General features: G+C 40.7%; 1 protein-coding gene across 4 annotated transcripts in view; it reads right to left on the bottom strand.

The window, feature by feature from the left end:
* Positions 1-2,151: 2,151 nt before the first annotated feature.
* The window catches only part of nos1 (nitric oxide synthase 1 (neuronal)), an 81,474-nt gene continuing 61,752 nt past the window's right edge, over positions 2,152-21,873 (bottom strand). For 3 of the 4 annotated variants that reach the window (XM_078952078.1, XM_023958052.2, XM_078952079.1), the window contains 10 exons: positions 19,761-19,839; positions 19,311-19,504; positions 17,055-17,224; positions 15,790-16,000; positions 15,275-15,362; positions 12,500-12,621; positions 12,159-12,307; positions 11,855-12,049; positions 11,578-11,696; positions 2,152-5,392 (listed from right to left, as the gene is read on the bottom strand). In XM_078952078.1, the coding sequence (XP_078808204.1) occupies positions 5,377-5,392; positions 11,578-11,696; positions 11,855-12,049; positions 12,159-12,307; positions 12,500-12,621; positions 15,275-15,362; positions 15,790-16,000; positions 17,055-17,224; positions 19,311-19,504; positions 19,761-19,839 (1,343 nt within the window). In that variant the 3' untranslated portion in view covers positions 2,152-5,376. 4 annotated transcript variants of the gene reach the window in all.

Genomic DNA, 21,873 nt, shown 5'->3' with positions numbered 1-21,873 from the left:
AAAAGCTTTTTAAAACTTTTTTCAGCCCTTTCAAAAATGTAAAATATACAACATAGACGCCAAACTCTGTGACTCTTTAATACAAACACATAAAATATGACACATAAACATCTGCTGCTTTAATGAGTTTGAACCAAATTGCAAAGATTTCTTTTCCCCTTGCACAGATAATCTAAAAAATCCTTCAGAGCTGAGTCGTGTTGTTATTTTCTGCCCTGTGGGACAACCTGACTTTGAATTAACGAATTGTTCACAGAACAGGAGTCTGGGCTGATGTTCAGAAGATTGCTGTGGATTGTTTTCTTTCACTCACAGGAATGTTTCTGTCAGAAGAAGGTGACCACGCTGCGGACTCCTTTGGTCCATTTGCAACAGAAGCACAGCCTTTAATCGATGTGCTGCTGACAGGAATTTGGCCCCAGACCACAGAGCATCAAGGCTTTGCATTTGCTGCAGGAAGCGAGATGCAGGAACCACCTGTAGCCTTTCACAAATCACCATACTGACTCATTTGTACCTGCAACACAAAAAAACGCCTAAACGTTTACCTATAATCAGGATTTCTGCCTCCAAAAGGAGGAAGACCTTTTCAGATTGATTCTGAAAACTGAGGATTTCGCCCTGGAGGGCTCATTCAGACCAGATGGATTCCACTTCTGCTGAAAAGGAAGCCTGACACAAAGGCTGAGATGGATTCATTAAGATGCAGGAGAAATGTGTGCATGTGTGTGTGGGTGAAGGGCTTTCATTTCTTTTTCTTTTTTTTCTAGAATCGTTTAGAGATTGAGAAAATGCTTAGCAAAAAAGGGAACAGATGGGGTGACAAGAGGGCTTTTCCTTATCTGTGCATAGATAAGGAACCATCAAAGGCTCTTTGCATTCTTGCTGCCTGGTTTGAAACGTGACTTCAGAAAGAATAAAAGATGCAAGAGATTCATTTTAATCACTAGAACTACACCAGAACTCATTTTTAGGGAGAAACTAATATTTAAATATTAATACTAAATATTTTTTTCCAACAAAAACCGTCAGACATTCTCCTCTCCTCTCCTCTCCTCTCCTCTCCCTTCCTCCTCCTCCTCCTGTTTAGATCCTCGATGCTCCCGTCAGGGCTTGAGCGTTGGTCTTTTGGCCCCCGCACGCCAACCTTCATCTGCCTCCGTCTCCGCCGATGCGCCGTGCCAATGACAGTGCCGAGCTTTGCTGCTGTACAACACATGATTGATTCGAGTTGATTGATTTGCTGTCAGGGGAATCCAGCTGATAACTCCATCGGTCTGAATGGATCCTTTTAACTTCAGCCTCTGTCCTTATTTTCATCTGGAAGTGCTTTCAGAGTCTCCTGCTCGTGTTCTCCCCACTGGCTTCTAACCCCTTAATCCTCAGGATGCCATCCCTCTTTCTTTTCATGCCCAAGCTTGTGGCACATTTGCCTCATTTAGACAATGCAGGTTTACTTAATATTACCTGCAATAAAGGTTTCTAAAGACGTTATCTCAGAATGTAAATAAACTTATAAAAATGCACAATCAGGACAAATTTTTTTAAAGCAGAATACTTTTAGCATTAGTTTGTCTTTGGGCCAGAAATACAGTTAGAACTTCACTTTAAAACCAATTTTGTTCGTTTCGGATGAAGATTTCTTTGGTTTTGGTAAAAAAAATGTCGACGCCATAAAGAAATCTTCTGTAACCTCTCCCCCAGAAGCTCCGCCTCATTTCTCATTGTCCTCAAGTCTTTGTTTGCAGAAGGAAGTTTTTTTTTTTTTTTTTTTTTTTTTACCTTGTCCTGTCCAACAGCTGGGCAAACAGATGAGAGCTGAGGGCCTCTTGTGTTGGACATATTTTACTTTAACAAGAGGGGTTATTAATCTTCAGACAAACCAAAGGTATGTCTGAATAAACCCCTTTTGTAATTGAGGCCAAACTTTATTAATTTCAAACATGTTTGAAGATCTTTGGTGTTGGACCGGACGGAAAAGGAAAGAGGGGAAGAAGAGAGAGGGACGTTAGAAAGAGGGGGGGGAAGGAGGGTGATAGTAGGAGGGGAAGGGGGATAAGACCATTAGGCATTAGGCTGGTGCAGAATCTGCTGCTTGCATGAACAAACCCCCCCCCCAAAAAAAAACCAGACCAAACAAGTGCCAACACATTCTGGAAATGTTTCTTTATTTATAAGTAAAAGCAAAGTCTCCTTATAGTTGACGCATTAAAATGGAACATCCTCAATCAAGTACGCAACAAGTCATAATAGCAGAGGCTGATGGGATTGTTCTGATTAGCAGCAATTCACAAACACAGAAAGATAAACCCCCTCCCTAATTTGGCTCCCACCCGAAGCCCTGTGCGCCTGACAGATGCACAAAGCAAAGGAGCGTGGCGCTACCTGTTCGGCGGCGCCGCCAAGATACCAACAGACCCCCATGCAATCTCATACCTAAAGGATACGAGAGTCAACATGAACACAGTTTTCTTAAATCAAGCTCAAACAAAGTTTTCATTTACATAATCAAAATACATTCTTAGAAAAGACTGAAGTGGTGCTCTTTTTTGGTTATACTTTGCCTTTACATATATGTATATATTTATATAGATGCTATGTATATATATAGAAGCTTTTTCTTGTATCAACTCTTTTTTGTTGCACATTTCAAATCACAAATTTGTCACTTTTTTAATTTAAACAAACAAGTTGGAACAACTTATACAGAGACATTCATCAAGAATAAAGAAGACTGGGAACTATGGGAACCCCCCATTTTCCTCCCCATTGATAAATCCATGTGTTCAGAAATAAGACAAAACGTAACCGAACTGAAACCACAAGCTAAAGCTACCTCAGATGTAAACAAAACAACAAAAAAGGCCCAGAAGAAAATGCTGAGTTCTTATGTGGACCAACCAAACAGCGGCTCAAAGCAGAAAATGACCACATTAGCCTGAACTGCGATCTCATCTCCAGATGGGAAAGCTGGAGTGGAGCCAGAGAGAAAGCAACTGTAAAGCTCAAATCGCAACAGGACGCCATTGTGGGCAGTTTCCTGTTCCCAAAGCCTCTGCAGGCGTCTGTGATTCAGAAACAAATTCATTCTTTTTTCTCCAAAAAAAAAAAAAAAAAAAGAATCAGACAACAAGCAAGTGAGCAAAACACACCTGAGATCATGCATGTTCACACCCACTCATATAGAGATGTGCACACTGTTGGTGGTTCGTAGGGCGCACAAATGCATGCACACACACACACACATGCGTGCTAACGCCGCGAGGCAGGTGTTCGTTCACAGTGAAGAGGTGGCGTCTCGGCCACAGGGAGCACGAAACATGCAACGAAAATCATCTTCCAAACATTTGCAGCGAGCTAAATATAAGGCAAGAGGCAGATAAATACAGATTTGAGAAGCTCCACTGGTGATTAGGTTGACCGATCTCTGATGCTATTCGAGCGGCATCTTTTGACGTGCAGAGATGCGACATTTCAAAAGAAAAGGGTGAAGTTAGGCTGACCCGATGGGGAGGCATATTTTACGGACTCCTCATGAAAACTTCCAAGTGTTTTAATGTAGTTTTATGCATAAACATCAAAAATAAGAGAAAAAAATCTTTAAGCTAAATTCTCCAGAACATAAATGGCCTCTTCACACATATTTTCAACCAAATATTTCAAAGTTCAGGTTTTCCAGTTTTTAGTTGGTCCCTTTGTTCCAGCAAACCAGTACAGAGGCAGTTATTGTTAAAGCAATAAGATTAAAACAATCTTAAATCAATACACAGAGTCAAAACCACACAAAACAACCTGATTTACAAACCTGAACTCTAAAAATGCCAAAACCTTAAGTCTGAGATTTCCGATTCCAGTTACCAGCTGTGAAAAAAGTCACACCAAAAGGGTTTAAACTGTAATCTAATCAGAAATCTTTAATCCTGAAATCCAATGTTTTTTTTTGCCAAAGTTAACCAATTATAGGACCGATCTTGGCTTTTTTTAATGTCTACTCACTAAACTGAGATGCCAAAAATCCATCAACGTTTTGAAAAGACAAATCAAAACTGCACTATGGGATAATAAAACGCCAGGATAAGCAAATTGTGAAAAAACAAAAACAAACTTTCTCTATAATTACGTAAAGTTAATAAACTTCTAGGCCAGAAAATACCCTACATAACACACCTCAACTAAAAAATGGGAATGCCAAAAGCCAACTGGGTAGATCTGCTGTCACACTCACTGTATTGAGTGAAAAGCTTTAAATATTTTGGTTATTTTGCACTTGAAAGAGAAAAATGCACTTCATACTCAAAAATACAGGCTAACCAAACACTTTTCCTCGTGAAACCTACACAATATTTAAAATCAAAACATTTTCACGCAAGAGAAATTCTCAACTAAGCGATGTTTTGTTTACATGTATTTTTGAGTTTTGGGTGGATTTTTCTCTTTCAAATGTAAAATAATTTTTGAGAACGCACATTTTTTTAAGTTTTACACTCAGAACAGTGAGTTTTGTGTGTTGGAATAAGGGCACAAAAACCACTCCATACACCTGAAATCAGGCAAAGAAAATGACAGACAAAGATAATTAAGCTAAAAAAGTTGCAGCAAAGAACAATTTTAGAATTCCTGTTTGGGATTTCTGATAAAAGTTACCGAAATAAAGCAACTTGAATGTTATTTTCCAAACGAACAGAGCAAGATGATGAATATTAGATGAGCGGTTTTGCGTGAAACGACGACAGGAGGGCCTCTAAGGAGCACTGAGGCTGTTGATGGATCGCCAAAAAGGGAAGCTAGTTTATTTGTTTATTAAGGCTTTGACAGAATTGCTGCACTCACAATTCAAGGTGACGCGGCCACACAGTACGTTTGTTGGCGAAACACGTGTCAGCGTGTAAAACGCATGCCTGTACAGTTTCTTTTTGTTTCGCCAGCTCAGATATTTTCCCCACAAGTTCATACAGTTTACAGAGAAATGTCAAGTTTGAATTAACATCAAACAGTTCATTGCAAGTACATGAACTGAAAAAAAAAAAGCTTTTAACTGCAACAATACCACGGAAAATACTATATTGGAGTATAATAGTTTTGTCTTTGTCATGCATTCACAATGAGGCAGGTCATTACACTGGGTGCACACATTATGAATCATAAAGATCAATTTCAAATTTTGGGAAGCATCATCAACAACAAAACATGTCCATCTTGCTACAGACACAGTTGCAGAGCCCAACAGAAACATTTAAGTGATTTATAAAAAGAGAAACCTTTTTCTTTTCTTTTTTCTTTTTTTTACAGTATGAAAATTGGCACAGTATTCTTTAACCAGCGCTGTGGCGTCCTCCTCACTGGCTGTCGTCAGAAAAAAACCCCAGATTCATCGTCCTACGAGCAGAAAACCCTGAGAGAGACCAGGACAAAAGCGGGGACGGGGAATGAGGAGAAAGACAAAAACAGAGATGTTACACTCATTACTCATCCAGTGAGCTGGAGCTCTGATGGACAAATGTGAAATCCGAGTGACAATCCACACAGGAACCGCGGCCTGTCACGCATTTCGCCGGGTCCTACTGAGCCACGCAAAGTCCTCGTTTTGCTCTCAAGGCGAGGGTTTCTGAAGTGCATAATCTTGAATATGCACAAACAACAAAACCAGAAAAATGGAATAGAGCCACTCGCTTTCAGTCTAATCTCGTTAGTCTCCACAGGTTTCCATGGTTACACACTCTGTTTTCACGTCGAGACGACAACGCACCGTTACCAAAGAACCGCAGGTTACAGACGGGGAAGTGGACTTTCAAATGTCACTGAAATGGAGCTGCGTTTGGCTTTTTTTTTTGTGTCCCACTCTAAGATCTCAGCCCACGCTGGGGTGTGTGGAAGTGACAGCAAAAGAAAACATCGGTGGCATGAAGCTAAATAAATAACCAATCATCCCACACAGCTAACCGTGCTGCAGGATGAGAGGAGTTAATGATCCTGGCTGTGTGTGTAAACAGAAATACTGCGCGTCATAAAGCACATGATTGAATTCATAAATAAAGACAAAAGTGTGGTTGTCTCTCCGTTTCAGACTCTATTTAGGATGTGAGAGCTTAAAACATGGGCAGAGAGTGAGTTCTGCTGAGTGAACAGACACGTTATCCTAAACTACATGAGGGTCACCGGAATCATCCGTACGGGCGCTGCAGGTTTTTCAGCTGTTCAGTCTGTCCGATTTCATTTTAAATGCACAATATGCACATCTATTTTTGCAAAAGTTCGGATGTTTGTTGAAATGCAGAAACGCTGCCGCCGAGTCTGACTCTAGGTTCAGTGAAAGGTGGAGTCTCAGAAATCTAGGTAGGAAAAAGGGCGACAAAAAACTCATATTTCATTAAGATCGTGTGCTAAAGTTATATATCATCATAAATACAGATATCGTTTACTCTGAAAGGCTTAAGAAAAGCAGGATATAGGCCCTCTAAGAGGAGCGCAGGTGAGTCTCAGTTCCCTTGAGGCTCGTACGGCCACTTCAAAGATTGCATGAAAATGGAACGTACCATTGTCATCATGTCAATTCAATTCAATTCAATTCAATTTTATTTGTATAGCCCAAAATCACAACAACAGTCGTCTCGATGGGCTTCGAAGTAAAACATGAAATCAAAAGGATCACGAATACAAAGAGTTCAATAGAAAAATACTAAAATGAACTAACAAACTGACTAAGCTATACTGGCATCCCTGCCCTTAGACCCCCCTTCGCGGTAAGGAAAAACTCCCAAAAAAACCGGATTCCGGAAAAAACGAAGAAACCTCAGGGGTGCCCACATGAAGGAGGGATCCTCTCCCAGGACGGACAGGCGATTTACCAGAAATCTTAGAGAAGAATTAACTTATCTAAATCTACAACTACATATATAAAAGTCCAGCAGACGAGCTTCATCCAGCCGTGGTTGTGGGGACAGTCAAAGGCGCGAGTCGAGCCGGAGACAGGATCCACAGCCAGGTGTAGGAGCAGGAGCAGAGACGAGGTACTCGGTCAGGCACAGAGCAGAGACGAGCCAGAGATGAGCCAGAGGCAGGATCCACAGCCAGGTGTAGGAGCAGGAGCAGAGACGAGGTACTCGGTCAGGTACAGAGCAGAGACGAGCCAGAGATGAGCCAGAGGCAGGATCCACAGCCAGGTGTAGGAGCAGGAGCAAAGGCGAGGTAAATGGTCAGGAACTGGAGCACGGATGAGCCAACTGGGGTCTGGAAGCACTCCCACTCCCCAGGAGGGGAGAGGAAAAGAGGGACAATACATGAATCGCACTGCACCAAACAGAGGCATGGAGAACTAAATGATAAATTATGATCAAGAATAGAGGAGAGGAAGGGTAGAAGTAAAAAAGGAAAGAGGACAGAACCCCAGTGCACCATAGTTACCCCAGCTTCAACTTCTAGCAGCCTTTTAAAAGAAATAGTTATTATTAAGTTTAATTTAAACAAATTAACATTAAGTTAAATAATCTCTGAATACTAGCCAGTCTGACAATAAGTCTGTCCAAAGAGGAATGTTTTCAGTCTAGCTTTGAATGTAGAAACTGAGTCGGCCTCTCTTACATGAGCTGGGAGTTTATTCCATAAGACAGGGGCTTGGTGGCTAAACGCTCTACCTCCAACCGTACTTTTACTAATTCTAGGAACCACAAGCAGTCCTGCATTTTGCGAGCGAAGTGTTCTGATTGGTTGGTAAGGGACTATGAGGTCCTTAATATAGGACGGGGCCATTCCATGTAAGGCCTTATAGGTTAACAGGAGGATCTTGAACTTAATTCTAGAATCAACTGGGAGCCAATGGAGCGAAACTATCACAGGAGTGATGTGATCTCTTCTGCTGGTTCCAGCTAACAATCTAGCAGCTGCGTTCTGAACAAGCTGGAGACTTCTTAAGGAACTCTTAGGACACGCTGCTAACAAGGAGTTACAGTAATCCAGCCTCGACGTAACAAATGCATGGATGAGTTTTTCAGCATCACTCTTAGAAAGTAGATTTCTGATCTTAGCAATATTTCGCAGGTGAAAAAAGGCAGTTCTACATGCCTGAGATATGTGAGCCTTAAATGATAAATCCTGGTCAAGTAAAACCCCAAGGTTTCTAACTGTGGAATTGGGGGCTATACTTATACCATCCAGGGAGACTATCTGAGCAGACAGAGCATCTCTGAGGTTTTTAGGACCAAGTATAATGACCTCAGTTTTTTCTGGGTTCAAGAGGAGGTAATTAATTGTCATCCAGGTCTTGATGTCACTGATGCAGGCGTTCAGTTTCTCTATCTGGTCATTCTGGTCAGGCTTCATGGATAAATACAACTGCGTATCGTCGGCATAACAATGAAAATTAATGCTGTGTTTCCTGATTATGTTTCCTAGGGGTAACATATAAAGCGTAAACAGGATCGGTCCCAAGACTGAGCCCTGTGGGACTCCATAGTTGACTCGAGTGCACTGAGAGGAATGGCCATTTACATTAACGAACTGATACCTATCAGACAGATAGGATTTAAACCACTGGAGAGCAGATCCTCTGATCCCTATGTCCTGCTCTAATCTATGGAGTAAAATACAGTGGTCGATAGTGTCAAAGGCAGCACTGAGGTCCAACAGGACCAGAATAGAAAGTAGTCCCTTTTCTGAGGCCAATAACAAGTCATTAGAGACTCTAACTAGTGCAGTTTCCGTACTGTGGTGAGGTCTAAACCCCGACTGAAAGTCTTCAAAGTGGCTGTTGTCCTGTAGGTGGCAGTAAAGCTGCTTAACTACAACTCTTTCTAGGATTTTAGAAAAAAAGGGCAGGTTTGATATCGGTCTATAGTTGGCCAAGATGCTAGGATCCAAACTGGGCTTTTTCAGAAGAGGTTTAACAACTGCATATTTAAAAGACTGTGGCACGTAACCCGTTTCCAGAGAGGTATTTATCATTGTTAATATGGGATCATTAATTAGGGGAAAAGTTTCTTTAAAAAGTCTAGTGGGAATTGGGTCTAACAGACACGTTGAGGATTTGGAGGACGTAATAATTGATGTTATTTCCGCTTGATCCACAGCAGTGAAGCAGTCTAATGTTACAGAGGTTTCTATGGATGCTTCCATTTCTACCGCTTCAGCCTGTTCTGGGCTGATAATAGGAATAACTTGATTTAACTTATGTCTAATATTTGAGATTTTACTATCGAAAAATGTAAGAAAATCATCAGAGCTGAGAGAAACAGGAACATGTGGTTCTACTGAGCTCTGACTGCGAGTTAATTTAGCTATAGTGCTAAAAAGAAATCTTGGATTGTTTCCATTCTCTGATATTAAGGTTGAATAGTACTGGCTTCTAGCTCTACGCAGAGCTTTTTTATAATTTAATAGGCTATGTTTCCAGATATCCAGAGACTGCTCTGAACCGGAGCGGCGCCATTCTCTTTCCAACTTACGGGTTTCTCGTTTAAGAGAACGAGTTTCAGCGTTAAACCACGGTGCTACTCGGTTTTGTCTGACGAACTTAGGTTTCAAGGGGGCAACAACATGGAGTGTACTCCTGAGGGCTTGTAAGGCATCATTAACAAAGTGGTCATTTATACTAGGACTGATACTATGGGAGCTGGTCTCAGAGTATTTTCTCAGAATATCACTAAGTACTGGCTGAACTGTGTGTTTAAACTCAGACACAGAACGGTCAGTTAAGGTTCTTCTAAGTTGTTTCTTATTCACTGGGGCAGAAGGATGTTCCAGTGTAAACTGGAAGGTAATCATAAAGTGATCAGAAATGATGGGGTTAAGAGGAAGGACACTCAGCTGGCTGATCTCTATCCCATGGGTTAGAACAAGGTCCAGGGTGTGCTTATGATAGTGAGTGGGTTCATTCACACTTTGGGTGAAACCAACATCATCTAATAAAGCTGCAAAAGCCTTTCCTAGGCAGTCACTGGGGTCATCAACATGAATATTAAAATCCCCTAATATTATAATTTGATCAGAATCTAAGACAATAGTCGATAGGAAGTCGGAAAACTCAGTTAAAAATTCTGAATATGGGCCGGGGGGGCGATAAATAATTATGAGTAAAACAGGTTTTCGAGTTTTCCTGTTTGGGTGACTTAAAGACAATATGATGCTTTCAAATGAATTATAAGCATTTTTAACTTTAGGGCTGAGAAGTAAGCTAGACTGTGATATTACTGCCAAACCACCTCCTTTCCCTGAAATCCTGGATTTCTGATAGTTAGCATAAGTGGGGGGGGTTGCTTCATTCAATCTAACATAGTCATCCTGATGGAGCCAAGTTTCTGTTAAGGCTAAAAGACTAAGATTGTTATCAGTAATTAACTCGTTGACTAAGAGGGACTTGGAGGAAATGGATCGAATGTTTAATAAACCGCATTTAATGACATAATTCTGCTTGTGAGAACTGCTGTCTGTCACTTTTAAGTTTCTATGACGGGCTCCTTTCATTTGTCTTTCAGCACATAAGCTAAAGCTCGGAACTGCTTGACTTTCCCTGCATGGGTTTTGCACCGGCACTAACCCTAAGGGAGGCTCAGAGGAGCGTTTTACACTGCTGCTCTGCGCCCGGGTCTCGTCTCTGGATTGTCATGTCTAATGATTCACAGATGAAACCCTCGTTTCTACTATTCTACTATTTAACATAACATTCATTTATATATTTGTCTTTTTACCGGAAGAAGGAAAATTCAAATAATAAGCCTTTAAACAGCCTAATTTTTTACCTTCATTTAGAACAGCAGATCAGAATCAACAAAACATAACAGATAAAAACACAAAGGCTTTGAAAGAAAGACGCTATACACTATCAACAGTTACCTTTGTCAACTTCCTGGCTAATTTCAGCAGTAAACACAACATGAATGTCTCTGTTGCTGTGAATAATTTTAGAACTAAATAATAAAAATATTATAATAGTTGTTTTTCTATCATCAAAGCGCTGCTGACTGCAGTTCAAGCAGATCGGTGACCCAAAATAAAATAAAATGGTAAATGAAGAAGCAGCAACACCTTCATAATACTGACCCTGCAACAACTGGAAAAAAAATGACAGATTTGATTTATACACTGAATTTTTTTCCTTTTTAGACAAAATTGATCACAAGATTATTAAATTTAATTTTCATCACCATATCATTTTATTCCATTTTTCTATCCTAGTTTTATTTTGAACATATTTATCATTGGTGATGCTCTTGTCTTTTGTTTATCCTATTAGGCACTGTTAGCGATGTGGTTACCACTTTCAAGCATTACTGTCAGCTTGTCCACACACGTCCATCAATAAAACCTTAGCAAAGTTCAGCTGGAGTGTGAGATAGAGCAGAAGATAAATACACTACTTTATTAGGGAAAGACTGACATTTAACACAAAAATATATATGGGCAGTCGCACAAATACTTTCCATTAGCCTTAAACTCCAAAAAGAGTCCTTTATTCCCACATCTACACTCACAAAATGGTTTAAATTGCAGCTTCTTTTGTGTAATTCAAGGTAAATCAATCCTTTTTGATCATTGTGGGCTCCAATTTCAGAGGCAACGCTGGAAACGAACGAGGAAATCACTCACTCATCTGAGTCTTTTTTGTTCTCCTCAATGTAGGCGATGGACTCGGAGCGAATCCGGTTGGTGACTTCATAGGTGCGCAGAGTGACACCGAAGATGTCTTCGTGGTAACGGTTCTCATCCTGGTGACGACAAAGTAAACAAAAGAGGTAGAAAGAGTTCAAAATAAGTTTTATTTTTTTAAAACCCACATACTTTAACTATTTTCTACTTATAGGATGGAAAGTTAGTTTTTTTTGCTACTTAGAATTTCCACACCAAAATTCTGCAGTCTTTTTACCCGAAGCTTGCTGATGTAGAAGCCAGCATCCTCCAGACTCATGTTGCCCTGCTGCTTGACGATTTGCTGCACAGTCTTGAGAACGTCCCCAGCCATCGTGACATCCCCACATACGTAAATGTGGCCCCCTTCCTTCTTAAGGCATTGGTACACCATCTCTGACAGGTGCTCGCGGAGAACGTCTTGCACATATTTCTAACAGATGCAGAAAGCAAAAGGAGGAAGTCATCTCCCAAAGCTCAGGAAGTGACATAGACTCTGCGGCCGCTGAAGTCCATGCAGGAGTCGGCACTAAGTGGAGTACCTTTGGTTTACCGGGCTCTCTGGAGTAAGCTGTGTAGAGCTCCTTGAACACCCCTTTGTTCTTGGCCTGGAGGGTCTCCTCTTTGTAGATGTGGTCCATCTCAGATTGCCGACAGCCAAACACCAGAATCATGGGACACGACTTAATCCCTTTATGGAAGAATAGAGACTGTAAGTTTTCTACTGAAAGTGGTACTCCTCAGTTATGAGCATCTCAAAGTTCATCATGTGTACTTTCTAAAACCCAATCAGGCATTCATTCTGCGTTTTCATGCACTAAAGTGTGTACACATTAGTGTCAAATACTCATGCCAGAAACGAATAAGAAGTCATTACACCCACCGTTGTGCTCAAGGTTGTACAGTCTGTGCTGCCAGAAGCTTCTGAACGGGGCGATGCCCGTTCCTGGACCCACCAGGATACAAGGTGCTTGGTCGTCTTTGGGAAGTTGGAATGACGGAGCACTAAAACATGAAATATGAAACATTTTTATTTTTCTTTGCATATTTGCTGAGCCTGTAACACCTAACACCAATAAACAGCTCAAGTCGAAGAGTCCATTTTGGCCATTTTCCAAATCTTTTACATAAAGACGGAATATACAACAATATACACCAATCCTGTACAATTCATGATAAAAATATGGCAAAAGTTTATGTAAACTGCATTAATCTACATTTAATGTCAAAAAAATTGACATAACAAAACCCCGCAAAAAAGATAGATTTAAAAATATACATTTGTTGCCTATTTTTGATTTATAACTTAAACTTTGCACAAGAAGATGTAGATGAAAAGTTAGTATGGGATACTAACATTATTCAAGGTATACTTAGTCAGTCAGTGAATTATTGAGTAAGCCCTGGCTGCAGCCTGCAGAATGGGTCATCATAGTGGAATGCTTTGATTGCAGAGGAATGTGAACACGCTGTGGAATGTTAGCCCCGCCCATGCTGAGGCCGTCTGCTGTGGAATGTTAACCCCGCCCACGCTGAGCCTGTGCATTTGATTCACCTTCATCAGTGCAGTTGTGATTGCAGGAAAGGGGAAGAATCAGTGGAGCACATTTTGTGACATTGTGAATTGTATGAGGAAGAAAGAGAACAGAGGGAGGAAAATTTGAATGGTGCAATTTTTTCACTCAAAAAAATGATTGAAGTCCCTCTTTCATGTAACACAATAAAATTCTGTTTGTTTTATTTAAAAATATTTATTTTAAAAGAATGTATCTACATTTAATTGACCTAACACAAAATGTATAAATAGTTTCCCCTATAACTCCAGTAATCCAAAATAATTGAGTTCAAGTAAGGGGCGTGCTGTTGAATGCTGTTTTCCTGTTTCTCTTTATTCTTTTTGCCGTCTCACGGCTACAATTCTTCACCTATTTTAACCATTGAACTTTTAAAATGTTCAACTCCTTCGTCTAATGTAATGCCTGGTATGACTATTAGTCCTTCAAATCCTTCGACTTTTCAAAAGTGAAAACTTTAGTTCGTTTTTTCCACGTAAAAAACGAAACTGTGGCATGAAATCGTTTCAACTCGGCTTCTCCCAATAAGACGATACACGAAGAGCCTCATTTATAGAAATATGGAATCTATTTATTTATACCGGCGGCATTGCTTCATCGCTGGAGTGATAGCTCAGTGGCTTTGATAGCGGGTTTATACAACAGAGGTTCTGAATTCGAATCTAGCATTAGACTGCTGTTGCTTGTTTTTTTTTCCTTTGCCTTTCTTGATAAAATTTAGTTCGACTAACTCGATTATATTTCATTACATGGAAGAATTTTCTTTGAGGTGGGGTTACTCATATTTATTGGATGTAAATCCTGACAAAACAATTAAATTGAGTTCATCCAATGAGTTATTTTTTTGAGTCTGTGAGGCCAGACAGAATTTATTAATTCCCTAATGCATGCACATGGAAACTTGTAAAAGGCATAAGAAGGCAGGAATCATGGTAGAAATTCCCTAATTCAATTAAATATTTTTATTTTATTTTAGCACATACAATGAAAAAGGGATCATGAATACAAAGAATGCATTAGGATAATACTAAACTTTAACAAAAAAGACTAAGCTAAACTGATATTCCTGCCCTTAGACCCCCCCTTCACAGTAAGGAAAAACTCCTTAAAACCCGTAGGTGGCAATATTGCACATGGAAACTTGTAAAACCACCAAAGAAGAAGACGGCCTCAGCATGGGCGGGGCTAACATTCCACAGCGTGTTCACATTCCTCTGCAATCAAAGCATTCCACTATGATGACCCATTCTGCAGGCTGCAGCCAGGGGTAGTTGGAATTATTTGGCACTCAAAGGCTACTTACCTCCTTTTGGTTTTTGAAAATAACTTTGTTTTTATAGCTACTGCCCTCTATGGGTAAACAGTTGGAGTTGTAATTCTGATTAAATTTGCTCTTTGGATGAAATTAATAAGGTATTCTAATAATGTTGTTCATTTTATTTACTTGTAACATAAATATTTATTCAAATTTGATCCTTTTTGAGAATAACAAGTATTCAAAATGACCAATTCTTTCTATAGACGGTAAAACCAAAAATATAAGTTTGTAAAAATGTTTAATTTATAGGATGTGCACGGAAAACCGGGCAGAGACACTCAGAAGTGAGAAAGTATTTTAAGTGCTTTTAACATGTTCTTGTCGCATTTTTCTGATGGTGGGGCACATATTATTTGAAAATGAAGCTCAAAATAACATTTCTGAGGATTTTTTTTAAAATTCAAACTGTTGTGATTCAGGAGGAGACAGAAAAACTGTCTGTAAAGATCACATTTGTGACATGGAGAAGCAAAGACAAGCTCTATGGAGTCCCTGTTCTGAGCTCTCAGCAAGGGGGAGGAGAAGGGGGCGGGGTTGTTTCATGCCAACGGTCCCGCCCACAACTCAGAGCCAAATTTCTAGTAAAGTCCTGCTGCTCTGCAGGAAATATGTCCTAGAAAACGACACAGGTTTCTTGATTTGGGAAAAAAAACAACCAAAAAAACGGCTTCATCATAACTAAAAGACCACAGGGAACGCTTTGAAAATAAATCAAACGATGATCAGAGCGGGTCTGTAACAAGCAGCAGCTTTTTCCCGATTTTACCTTCGCACAAAACACGGCACCATCTCGCCCTTCTCTATCCTGTTGAGCCACGACGAACACACTCCATGGTGGATAGGACCCCCTCCATCTGAAAGGGATGATTACCAAGCAATCAGTCTACCTCTTTCTCTGAACAGCCTCCCACTCATCTCGAGTGGACAAACCAACAGGGGATGCAAGGCTGGTGTGCTCCTTGCTTTTTTCTCTCCAGAGGGGATTAAGAAATATTAGTCGTCATGCAATCAGAGCCATAATTTGGCTGGGTGCAAAGAGAAACTATAATGCAAAAATATAAAAGATTAGATTAGCAGACTTAGAAAAGCAAGATTTTCCTTTAAACTTGAAGGAAGGATTTGAGAATAAATTGTGTTTACCTCTAAATTTCTTTATCTGTGACCTTTTTTTTGCAAAAAAAAAAGACTTTCAAAAAATGTTTCATACTTTAAAAGACTTACACTTTTTAACCACTTGATGAAGCAGGAGTTATAAAGCAGGAGTCATAAAATCGGTCTCACCTCTGGTGCGATAGGAGACCACGGCCACTGTGAGGTGGATCTCTCCTGGGTAGGTGTCAGGAGAGGAGCTGATGGAGTAATAGCGAGCCTGCAGGAGGGGCAGCTGGGTGAGCAGCAGAGTGGACGGCATCTGGATGGACGGAAACTCCTCGAGGACCTCCACCAGCGTCGGATTGTTGTACCACTTCCACTCTTCGTACTCCTGTAAGCCCTACATGTCAGGGAAACAGATTGTTATCATCATCTTCTGAAGTTCTTGACTTACTGCTGGTCAGAGGAAAAAGCCGGGGGGGGGGGGGGGGGCATCCTAGTTACTACAGAAACAAAGAAGTGCAGCAGGGTCTCCTCTTTTAGATCTGTAAACATCTCTGACTTTCGAGCAGGAGGCGGCCACCAGCAACGCCGCTCACCACTCAATGCCCAACTGTTTTTGTGTGTCATCTTTGACATTTGGCTGGGATGAATCTGCAACACACTCAAGCTGAAAAAAACAGGATGAACTTTTGCTTTGCTTTCAAGCCAACAATGAACAACAAAAGAGCCCACCAAGACGCCTGGCATCATCTCTAAAACACAGCTTGAAGTGAATAAAAAACAAGGAAAATGTGAAAATCAAAGGCGCTTTGTGGCCTGGGTTCACGGACCTCGGTGAACAGATGGATATGAAGACTTTTTGGATGTTTTTTGAAAGAAAACGCAAAGACAAGAAGTCGCCTGTCACAAGTTATTTTTAAAGCAACAAATTCAAAAAACAGCAAAGATTGCAGACATTAAAACTCGATCTGTGGCACAGTTCGTGCTGCCGTTTCAAGTTTTCCATATTTTCCCTTTTAGTGACAGTAATTTAATGGGTGAGTCACTGCTTTTTTCAAGCATTGACAAAGATGTGGAGAGAATTGTGGGAGGCACTGCAACCTCTGGGGTGTATGGCGATCGACAGCTTTAACTGGGCGCAAGCTAACTCCAACCGTGCACACTTCCACTGGTGCAAAGTGCATCACACCAGCATCAGGGAAAGAAAATGGCCTTCCATATTTTCATCACAAAAGTTGCGAAGCCTTTTAGCCTAATAAGCAATCAGTGTTTCCAAACAAACCTTTAGAAAAAATGCTTCAATAAAAACGTACAAAAATGCCTCGATGCAGTCTCACAAAGAATGCTAAAAAAAAAAAGCTCCAAACTCTGCATTTTTGTTGCCACTGAGCTTTTTTGCTATTCGTTTAAATGTCAGCGTTAATGGGAAGTCACAAAAGTCACTAATTTACCTTGCTAAGGATCTCAAGTTTTCTTTTCTCTTTCTCATTGGTTGCCAGAGCCGCAAACTGCTGCAGCAGCACCGGCGTTGGTGGAGTGGTGATGTCCAGAAAGTACTGGAAGGCTTGGTATATGGTGCAGGGAGGGATACGGGTCTCATGCGTCCAGTTACTGATCACCCCTGCAGACAACAAAGAGCACACGTCCTTCATTGGCTGTGTACATTGACTGAGGATTTGACGACTACATGTAACCTGAAAAGAAGTGACTGTTTGCAGAAAAGGTCTTTTTGTCTTTTCTGCCTTTAATCTCAGCACCAATAGCGGGTCCTGATCATTTACTGCTTCATTCGTTTTTTCTTATTAACTGGAGAAAAACTGAGCTGCACCATCAGGGGGGAAGAATCAAAAACAAAATATGTTTCTGTTCATCTGTGTTTGGACCCAAAGATGAAATCTTTACTTCAGAGCAGGAACTTTCCTGGAATTGACCAGACCACATACGCTGCAATATGTAGCAGTCTGTTTTATTCCGGGCAACAATCAAGGTTAGCATCATCTGTCTTCAACTCCCTCCACGACACATTAAAACATGAACCTAAAGCTTTGGAAAGTGTCCACAACACAGCTCCAGACTGACTCAGGTCTGATGCTTTACTCCCAAAGAACTCCTCAGGGTATTGAATCACTTCATTTTTCATTCCTGGTCATCATCATGTCCACATGTGGACTGAGTGAGAGTGATGTCACTCATAAAATTGGTTTACTTGTAATTCCAACCAAACGAAGTCAATTAAGTCACATTGTTTTAGCAATATGGACATTGCCGTGTTGGAGCCATACAATGTCAGAAAACAGGGATTTGTCCAAGCCGCTCTGATTCAACCACTCCCACCAATCAGGGGTGAGTTTGTTGGAAGTTCACGCCCCTACCACACAAAATCCGTCAATCAATTGTTTTGCACATGAATGAGTACAAAAATCTTTGTGAGGTGATAGCTTTGTTGTGTATTGACATTATTTTTGTAGTAATACATAATAAGAACAGATAAGGTGTTTTCTTAAGAAAAAAGACAGTAATTAGTGACAATCGAGTTTCATCCTCTGCTGTAAACCCTTCTATGTGTGCACGTGGGGGGGGGATTTCTAAAGCCCAGTTGGCTTAACCTTGAATGAGCGAATGGCGGCTCCCGCTCTGTGGGGAGGGCTCCAGAGGCGTGTGCTTCAGGAGGATACTGCTGCCTTAGTGGGCTCATATAACTGCTGCGCCGTGGCAGGACGGCTGGGTCAGATGGGACGCAGTGGCTGTTTTTGATATGGGCGAGGTGGGCGGTGGCCCAGGGCGGCACTTCATAGGAGACGGCATTTACCGTGCCCGCAGTGTCACACTCAAGGAAATACTTAAGTCAAAGAGGAGGCTTTCAGCTTTTACTTTGACATGCCTGCTACAGGCAGCACTTTACGCTATTATTTTGATAAATCTGACACAGAACATCGCACCCGTGTTTTCACCCTCTCCCCTCTCCACATTTATGGTGCAAAAAACAAAACATTTTTAAAAAAAAAGGGATGAAATAACTAAGAGTGAAAATCCTAAAACAGCCACATGAAAAGGAATCAGGCAGAAGAAAAACCCGTGCTCAACCCAATTTTGACCAAAGCAGGCAATGGGGATTATTTCCCACAATTCCCCGCTCCGACATAGCAGACCCAACGTGGACGTGACCACCGCACTCTGCTGCAAGACAATCGATGGCCCCGGCCTCAACAAACAGTCTGGGACGAAGGGACCCGGCGCGCAGCAGGGCCACTAGCAGCTTTTGGATGGCAGAACGTATGCACGCTTTGTTTATTTAAACGTGACCTGTTCATCAGAGGATGTTCGATTGACCGTTCTGCATGTCAATTAACTTCATGGTAAGGATGATGATTCGCTGACAAATTTTATTTTTAAATATATACATTTTTTGTTTATTTATCTTTGATGGCCTGCGATCTACCCACATGTCCTTGAGCACCCCTGCTCTAAATTGCAGAGGTCTACAGGAACAGCCGTTGCCAATAGAAAGAGGAAAAATGAGGCGTTATTCAGCTTTCCCCATGTGCCAAACTTTGACCAAGAACCTCAAAACCAAAGAAAAAAACACTTTTGTTATACAGTCATGTTAAAAATCTGATGATTAGTGTCACATAAAAACAGTTCCTTATTCCTAGAATCACTAAATCCAGCTGCTTATGTTAACAGACTTTGCTTGCGATGTCACCCACCTAGAGCGGTGTTCCTCTCCTCCAGGAACTCCACTTTGACAATTTGATTGACAGGTGGAGCATCCTCCAGCTTATCTATGAGAGCCGTTACCAGGTCCTCGTGGTTGCCAGGGAAAATGCCCAGATGGTCGCCAGGCTTGTAGCTCAACTTGTCGTGGTTGTTTGTGTGGAGCCGCACAAATATGGTGGAGCGACTATAAAAGAGAGCAGAGATTTAGAGCAAAAAACCAAAACGCCATTCATCAGCATAAATAAGATGCATGAAGCAACATATTATACATGTATACATATGTATATATATATATATATATATATATAGATATATATATATATATATATATATGTATATATATATATATATATATATATACATATACATACACACATATATATAAATGTCTATTCCACTTAGATGTTATTTTTGACTGTTTTACATGTACACAAACCTACTTGGATTTGGGACTTTGCAAGTTTTGGGACTCTATCATCTTGGCGCCATAAACTTTCCTCTTGTGAATGCTGTATAATCCTGTAAGGCAGACAAAAAGCAGAACAAAGATCACAGTTTACCACCATGCCTTCTTTATTTATTATTATACAATGGTCCGGGTTAATACTCGATTCTGATTGGCTGCTGGGAGTGCGTTAAAAAGTCATATACCAAAGGATAACCGCACTTTTCTGCTTCGCGTTGGACGGTTCAGGCTTCTACGGCGTGCGTTAAAAAGTGACAATGCATACTTGGTCGGCCATTAACCCTTACATAAATGGAGACCAATCCTTGCCTTGAAAGCCCAATTTTCTCTGAGAAAGATCAGATCTACCACCTTTTTTCTTTACTTTGAGGGTTTTTTCCCTCATTTTCTAGCATTCCAGCCCTGCATCCCCCCAGTAAACCTGGTTCAGCTCATAGCTCTTCACAGAGTTCCACAGAAATGTGATAATGACTGTATTTAGGTAAACTGAAGCAGGCAACGGCATAAAGCTTGACCTGAATGTATAGCAGAGGAGATGAGGCTTTTTTTAAAACTGCTTTAACTTGATGAAACCGTTTTGAACCAAAACACAACCTGCTTAATGAAGTTAATTAGAGTGTGGGAGTTCTGCAAACACTATTACAACCACTGCAGCCTTTTACAGATCATCATCATTAACAAGAAGAAACAACAACAACAAACAGTTGAGAAACAACCTCTTTTTTGCCACAATATAATGGAATTTTATCATGTACATCTGAAATATAAATTGTACATACATTTACAACAAAAACGTATTTACTTAAAGATAAACAAGTTAAGTTTATAGTCTGATGATCAAAACAAAAAGTCAAAACTGACAAATAGTCCTATTCAAAATCAACTTTGATGAGGAGATGATGCATTTTTTAAATCTAATTAAAGAGTTATCCCATAAAACTCATGTAAATGAATTGTGCCAAATGAAAGCACAGTTAATAATTGAAGATAACACCCAGAGCATGGGCAACAGGTTATGGTTTTAAAAACACAAAACAATGCATGATGCCATCAGAAAATTAGAGTTCAGGAGCCAACTGAGATGTCTAATGAGAATAATTAGAGTGGCTCCGCCTATATGACTCAGAGAGCAAAAAGCTTTATCACTGTGGTTTGGGACCTTTTAGGAAAAACGTGAACAAAGAGCTGTTGGATTCAGCATTTAACCCCTTTATGTCTGGATTCATTTCTAGCTATGACAAAAATGTTATTTCTTTTCCCAAGTAGAAATTAAATTAAGATAAATTTGGAGCAGAAGTGGTTTGATGCATATTTGCATCAATAAGTGGCCAAACATATCCGCCTGAACAGGATGTCCCTTTTAGCGTTAACCATACCAACTTCCTGCACTTTGCTTTATTTGACAAGTAAAAGCCACTGCACTTTGAGGGTGATCACTGTGGACTATCATGTTTGCAGACGATAATTGTGATACGCAGCAAGAGCAGGGGAGGGGTGGAGGAGAAGCTAGAAAGGTGGAGGTTGGAAAGGAAAGGAGTTAAGGTTAGCTGCAGTGAGACAGAGTAGATGTGAGTAAATGAGAGGGACCAAAGTGGACGAGTGAGGTAAAAAGGGAAAAGATACAGAAAGTGGAGGATTTGAAGTTTCTAGGATCAACATTCCAGAGGAATGGAGAGTGTGGAAAAGAAGTGAAGATGCGAGTGCAGGAAGGGTCGAAAAACGGGTCAAGTGTGATATGTGATAGCAGAGTTTCAGCTCAAGTGAAAGGAGAGGTGTGGAAAACCGTGGTGAGACCAGCCTGTTCATTCAAGAGACAGTGGCTCTGAGGAAAAGACAGGAAGCAAGAATGTTTAGGTCATCTTTGGGAGTGACCATTATGGATAGGGTCAGGAATGAGGACATCAGAGGGACAGCACATGTTAAAGGTTTGGAGATAAAGTCAGACTGAGACGGTTCGGACATGTCCAGAGGAGAGACAATGAATCTATTGGTAGAAGAATATTGAGGTTTTTGATGCAGTGAATGAAGACATGAAGGTTGCTGGTGTTAGAGTGGAGGACGCAGAAGACAGGGTTAGGCTGATTTGC

This window comes from Oryzias latipes, chromosome 9, assembly GCF_053564925.1.
Source record: "Oryzias latipes strain Hd-rR chromosome 9, Olatipes_Hd-rR_3.1".
Taxonomy (NCBI): Eukaryota; Metazoa; Chordata; class Actinopteri; order Beloniformes; family Adrianichthyidae; genus Oryzias; species Oryzias latipes.
The sequence above is the reverse complement of the archived record's forward strand: the minus strand, read 5'-3'. Positions and strand labels throughout refer to the sequence as shown.